The sequence below is a fragment of the Phaseolus vulgaris genome, chromosome 8 (genome assembly GCF_051622355.1).
Source record: "Phaseolus vulgaris cultivar YP4 chromosome 8, ASM5162235v1, whole genome shotgun sequence".
Taxonomy (NCBI): domain Eukaryota; kingdom Viridiplantae; phylum Streptophyta; class Magnoliopsida; order Fabales; family Fabaceae; genus Phaseolus; species Phaseolus vulgaris.
Genome location: NC_143505.1, coordinates 48066196 through 48072679, shown reverse-complemented (window position 1 = coordinate 48072679; position 6484 = coordinate 48066196). Strand labels below are relative to the sequence as shown.

The following is a 6484-nucleotide window of genomic DNA, read 5'->3' as shown; positions in this document are numbered from 1 at the left end:
GGATTGCAACTTAAATTATTTAAAATTGTGAGGTCATGTTTTATTTAAAATTATTTAAATAAATTTGGACTTTTAAGAATTAATATGGAGAGATGAGGTGTATGAGGTGGAGGAAAAATTTATCTGGTTACAACAACCCCAATTCAAATTCAAAATGGATTCCAAGTGTTTTTTTATTTCAGAACAGAAAAAGTATGGTTTAATAACATTCTACCAAATTATTTTTAATGCTTTTTCTTTAATTTAAATGGATAAATGTGTGAATACATTCTCATGATTTTAATGTAACTACTTTTAGTGAACTTTTTATTAAATTGACAAACTATTTTAAAAGGATATTGTAGTGCTTAGTTAGAAGATTACATGTATTCTTAAAGTGATACACATTAAGGCCACTAATATCACTCTTTTCTATCACGCAGTCAACGTTTGTCTCATATATCACTAAATTAAACATTAAATAATTACTTTATTTAAACTTGATTTTTTTTAGTCATTATTAATTGTTTTTTGTGATTAGGAAAATAGTAATAACTCCCAACCTACAATTACGACTAAACATAAACAATGAGAAAAACAAAGAAAGTTTTATTAAGCCCATTCGTTATAAGTTTAAGATCCGACACTTATAATTCTTTTATTAAAATAAAGTTCCTTGGTATAAAATTTAAGTTCTTGAATTTTAAATTATAAGAATAAAAAACTATTTTCTATTTTAAAATATAATTTTCTATTAATAAATAAATACAAATATGTTTTATAGAAAACCCTTACATTATATTAAAAATTGTAAAGAAAAATTAAAAGTATAATATAAAAACACACAAAAGATAAATTAAAATCTTATATAATTAACCAATAATAGAGATTATTTTAATGTAAAATTATGTTGTGAATTATAAATAATATGTTTTATAGTTTGAAATTTGATAGTCGTAAAGTTTTATAAATATAAAATGGAAAGGGTGAAAATGTTAGGATTTGGTTAAAGTAGAAAGATGTGACAGCTGAACTGAACAAATACTTTTCCATCATAAATAATTGTAATTACAAGTACACTATGACATAATCCAAAGTTATTATGAATATAAATATAGATAGACACATCTTCATTTCTTTAATATTTGCCCTAATTTTTAATACTTAGGCGAAAGAGATATCATATCCACTGCAAAGTAATAAATTGCCTGAAAATGAAATGGAGAATTATAAGGGCCTCAATTTCCTTCCAAACCCTAATTTCCCCTCTTTTTAATACCTCAAAATGATTCTACACATGCTTTAAACTATTGACCTACCAAATTAAACTAAAAGTACACCACACACTCCAATTCACTTCTTCCAAAAATATTGAATTTGTAAAATTTAAATTATGTGAGAGACTATTAAGATTCACCCATTCACAATTGGTTTAATTAGTTTATATATTCAGATATATTTTCACATAATTAAATTTTAAGTTTTTTATAAATTTGAATAATTGAGATAATATGACTATTTGATTTTATAGACTCAAATACAACACTATAAATTGGGAACTAAAAAGAAAATTATTAAATCTTAATTATCTTTATTAAAGATACATTCTATCGTGTCGGGTTTCAAGTTTCAACATGGTTTGTTTGATTTTTGTTTTATTATTTAATTTTAAAAGATAAAACAATTCTCGTCCAACTTACTATTTTTCTGCCAAAATCAAATAATTATTTTACTTGATCACAAAATCAAATACTGACTCAACTGGAAAATTTAAAATCTTTGAACCGTCAATAAAACATATTTTTTAATAAAAAAAATAATTGAAAATATTAAATTTATAAATAACTTAAACTTAATTAAACATTTAGAATTTAACATGTAAAGAAAGTAAATCTAAGAGTTTGGCTGAAGATCGTCATAGGATATGGTTTCTTATCAATGAGAAGAAGGTTCTAAGAGGTTAGTAGCAATCGATAAAATTATCATCTTGTTTTCTAACATGTTCCTATTGGTCCTAATGATGGTGCTACAGACCTTATTATTATAGTCCAACAAACCTTTTATTTCTATTTTAATGTTAATTAAACTACTTTAGTCCTTGGTCCTACATGAGGGAACATGCTAACAAACTTGATTAAAAAAATAATATATGACCTAGAAACAGAAACTATTCTACAAATAACATTTTTCTTTACCAGTGACATCACAGGCACTTAATTATCTAGTGATTAAATTATTACCCCTTTGGGATGCAGAGGTAATAGTATTGGAGCAGCATACACAAATAATAGCATTTTAAATCCAATGTTGTCACTGTGAGGTGAGTTTAAGTCCTCAATGTTCCTTCTGACATGTTCCAATCTCTGAAATTTCACTTTTAACTTGGTCTTTGTTTAACCACAGAATTTATGTTATGTATTTTTCTTATATGCATATGTATGTTATCATGTTACCATGCTCTTGAAATTGAATCATGGACCCTTGCCCTTTTTGTGTCCCGAAAGCCGCGCAATGAAGTCAAAGAAGTAAAGTAGTTTCTTGGAAAGCACTCTATAAGGGTTATATATATATATATATATGCACATAAACATCTTCTATAGGACAAGCCCTTGCATAATAAAGTGCTTCCTGTTCAAGCCATCACTTTAAGACTTCCTCTCAGATATCTTTCAGCTTCTGTGCTTTATTCTTTGCTTGATTTTCTTTTGTTTTTCCCTCCATCTAAACAACACATATAATTGTTTCTATCACACTTCACAAACCTCTTCAACAACAAGTCATGGCAGCGAAGGCAAAGAAGAACAAGGTGGGGAGTCAATCGGGTTGTGGCCTCATGGGGAGAATTCTCCACCTCAAAAGCCATAAGCTTAGAAAATCATCCGTTCACTCCCTACCCTTGAAGAATCCACAGAGTGATGATGATGGCAAAAGTGAAGAACCAAAGACCCCAAATGAAGAATCAAAGGTTACAAAAAAAGGCTGCACTGAGCCACACAGACTGAGTGGTGCAGAACAGAACCCGGCCAGAAAGAGTACCTCTGTTCACCAACAACAACCTTGTACATATCGAAACAGTCAAAATCAAAGGCCTTCAGATGTTGTTGCAAGAAGCTCAACATCAACATCATCCCCTAGAGCTTCAATTTCAACTCACACTAAGGTTCAACAAAACAAGGACAAGAATCATAAGCGCAAGCCATATAGAGACCCCGCTGAAAATTCTCTTGCACTTGCTAGGATAAGTACTAGCAATGAGAACAATAACTCTAAATTGAAGCTCACTGGGAATTTGCTTGTGAATAATACCCCAAGGAGAAAGAGTGTGGAGTACATGCCTAAAAATGCAGAGTTGAACTCTGTGCCCATTTCCTACTCAATTACAAGCAAAGGCTCAATGGGGAATATCATGAGGAGCAACAGCACTGGCAATGAGGTTGGACAGTTTTTGAGTCCAAGGCAGAAAAAAGTGGACCCTGAGGTGTTGAAATCCATGGGAAATGAAGCATACAAGCAGGGGAGATTTGAAGAGGCTTTGGCTTTGTATGACCAAGCAATTGCTCTTGATTCAAATATGGCAACGTACCATTGCAACAAGAGTGCGGCTTTAATTGGTTTAGGAAGGTTTCAACAAGCAATTTTTGAGTGTGAGGAATCTATCAAACTGGACCCTTCGTATGTCAGAGCTCACAACCGTTTGGCCACAATATATTTCAGGTATAATAATGCAATACACATGCTTTATTCAATGATGTTAAGCATGATTTGCATCATGATAGTATTTTGTTGTTATTTTTACTTATAATATTGCAAATTTGAATGCAGGTTGGGAGAAGCAAAAAAAGCACTGGATTGCAATCAATCAACCGGATGTGCTGATTCAATACTTGCTTTCCTAGCTCATGCTCTTCAAAATCATCTTAACAAATGCATAGAAGCACGGAAAGTAAATGCGTGGAGTGATGTACTAAAGGAAACACAGTCTGCAATATCCTTAGGTGCTGATTCAGCTCCACAGGTTAGTCATTTCCTTGGTCTAACATTTTATTTTTTATGTTTCTTACGGAACCCCAAGTAGTTCTTATTTTAATCTTAGATTTCGTACCAATGTTCCTTCAATTGGCAAATAATTATGTCAAATTGGAAATATCAAGAATTCCCCTTTGCTTAATAATATTGGTCTCAAGAAATGATACAGAGGACACAGCAGCTATGATTCATGCTGATTAATTAAAAACTGATTATGTATGATAGGTCTATGCTTTACAAACTGAAGCCTTTCTGAAGCTCCTAAGATATCAAGAGGCTTATGCCATCTATGAAAATATGCCAAAATTTCAACTTGATTGGTGTACCAAGGTATTTGGTCCGGCTTGCAGCGCTTACCTATTGATGATAGGAGCACTGGTTTACTTGGCAACTGGCAGGTTGGTGAGAATGCTTTATTTTTATATGTTTGACAAATTCTTCTCGTGATTTATGTATTTGGAAGTTCACCTGTGAGCATGATGCATTGTAAAATAATAATAATAATAATAATAATAATAATACATAACATTTCTCTAGACACCAAACTGTAGTGATTATCAGCCTCACGCTGCTAATGCTTTGTTGGTATATCTATAATGCTGGTACATTTTCTGAGCCTGATTAGATCTGAATTTGAATATGAATTGAATTTTGTTGTTTAAAAGGTTTGAGGAAGCTGTGACAGCAGCTCAGCAAGCAGCTAAAGTTGATCCAGGCAATAGAGAGGTGAATGCAGTGGTAAGGAGGGCGAGAGCAGCAACATCAGCTAGAATGAGTGGGAACTTGCTCTTCAAGGCCTCAAAATTCACCGAATCATGTGCCGTGTACAACGAAGGACTTGAACATGATCCTCACAACTCAGTTCTGTTATGCAACAGAGCTGCTTGTCGTTCTAAGCTTGGCCGATATGAGAAAGCAATTGAAGATTGTAACTCGGCACTTATGTTTCAGCCAGGTTATAGCAAAGCAAGATTAAGGAGGGCTGATTGCAATGCCAAGGTACTTTAATTTCTATGCTATTATTTAATTCTTCTGCTACATACTTAATTACAGTAATAATAACCCTTTTGTGATTTTTGTGTGTGCATGTAGTTAGAACGGTGGGAAGCTGCTATTCAAGACTATGAAATGCTATTGAGAGAAAGGCCAGGGAACGAGGAAGTGGCAAGGGCTTTGTTTGAAGCTCAGCTCCAACTAAAGATTCTGCGAGGTGAAGATATTAAGGACTTGAAATTTGGTTCAAACTTGGTTTTCATCTCGAGTAATGATCGGTTCAGACATTATGTAACCTCACCTGGTAAGGCATATTTGGCTTCTTGGGTTAGAAAATTTCATTTACATGAGTACTACAAATGCACTAACCAGTTGTGAGGGTTATTGAATAGGGATGGCTGTGGTGCTCTTTAGCAACAAGGCAACCCACAAGAAAGTGTTACTTATGTTGGAGCAAACCAGCAAAAGATTCCCATCAGTTCATTTCCTCAAGGTTGGTGTATTTTATATTGTTTTACACTTCACAGCTTGTGGGAATGTAAAAAACAAAAGTTCAGAATATACCAAATGCAACTACTAGTGTGACTAAGAAAAATAACTTTAACCAACATCAATCCTTTAAATCTGTTTTTGTGCCTCTTTCACTGTTTCGTACTTATATCTAAATGATACTTTTTTAGGTGGAAATCGAAGACCACCCTTACTTAGCAAAGTCAGAAGGTGTTAGCTCCATCCCAGCCTTCAAAATATACAAAAACGGATCAAGAGTAAAAGAAATTTCAGGCAACAACCCCGAGTTGTTAGAAAGATCAGTTGAATTATACAGTAGCTGAGATCTTTGCACTTAAATTATTCCTACAAAACTGCTTCTCCTTCATAAATTACCCGCCCTTGATTACAGGGCAGAGGAAACCCAAGAGGGTATGGCATCGTATCACTGCACCATGTAAAAAGTATAGACAAAAAGTAATCGATTTAGATTCTCTTAACGCTTTGGATGTTCCTTTAATTATTCATATTCCATGTACATTGGTTCGAAAAACCTGAACGAACAACTGCATTGTATTTTTCTTAAAATATTACATGTTCTAAACAAGAATGATTTTTCATATTCTGTACTTATGAAACACTAGTTGTTAAGGTTGAGGTAACATAAGTGCCGTTGGTGAAACTTAGAGGAATATCAGTGGAATTCTGTTTCAAGCTCGTTGGTCGAGTGGATCTCAGAGTTTGTCCTTTCATTTGTTGTTCTAGTTTTATGAGTTATATTTCAACTGTTTGTTTTGTCACTGTAACCACTCAACATTGGAAATCTCACATGAGATAAAAATATAAAATTAAGTAAGATCAAAATATATATATATATAAGTAAAAGAAATTATAAACTTATTACAAATGTATAGTAAAATAAAACCGTTTATAATTATGATATCACACAATACAATTCCAAAATTATTCTATTTTAGAAGAAAAAAATCTTTTTCCA

At 32.5% G+C, this 6484-nt stretch overlaps 1 protein-coding gene across 1 annotated transcript; it reads left to right on the top strand.

The window, feature by feature from the left end:
- The first annotated feature begins 2271 nt into the window (after nucleotides 1-2271).
- On the top strand, nucleotides 2272-5987 carry LOC137826406 (TPR repeat-containing thioredoxin TTL1). Its single transcript, XM_068632364.2, has 7 exons — nucleotides 2272-3693; nucleotides 3802-3994; nucleotides 4231-4403; nucleotides 4671-5004; nucleotides 5098-5302; nucleotides 5391-5491; nucleotides 5679-5987. The coding sequence occupies exons 1-7, from the start codon at nucleotides 2759-2761 to the stop codon at nucleotides 5829-5831; spliced, it is 2094 nt and encodes a 697-aa protein (XP_068488465.1). The 5' UTR covers nucleotides 2272-2758; the 3' UTR covers nucleotides 5832-5987.
- The last annotated feature ends 497 nt before the right edge of the window (nucleotides 5988-6484 follow it).

Coding starts and splice junctions, on each gene's coding strand:
- LOC137826406 (XM_068632364.2), top strand. CDS start 2,759: ATGGCAGCGAAGGCAAAGAAGAACAAGGTGGGGAGTCAATCGGGTTGT. Junction 5,005..5,097: donor GGGCTGATTGCAATGCCAAG/GTACTTTAATTT, acceptor GTGTGCATGTAG/TTAGAACGGTGGGAAGCTGC. Junction 5,492..5,678: donor CATCAGTTCATTTCCTCAAG/GTTGGTGTATTT, acceptor ATACTTTTTTAG/GTGGAAATCGAAGACCACCC.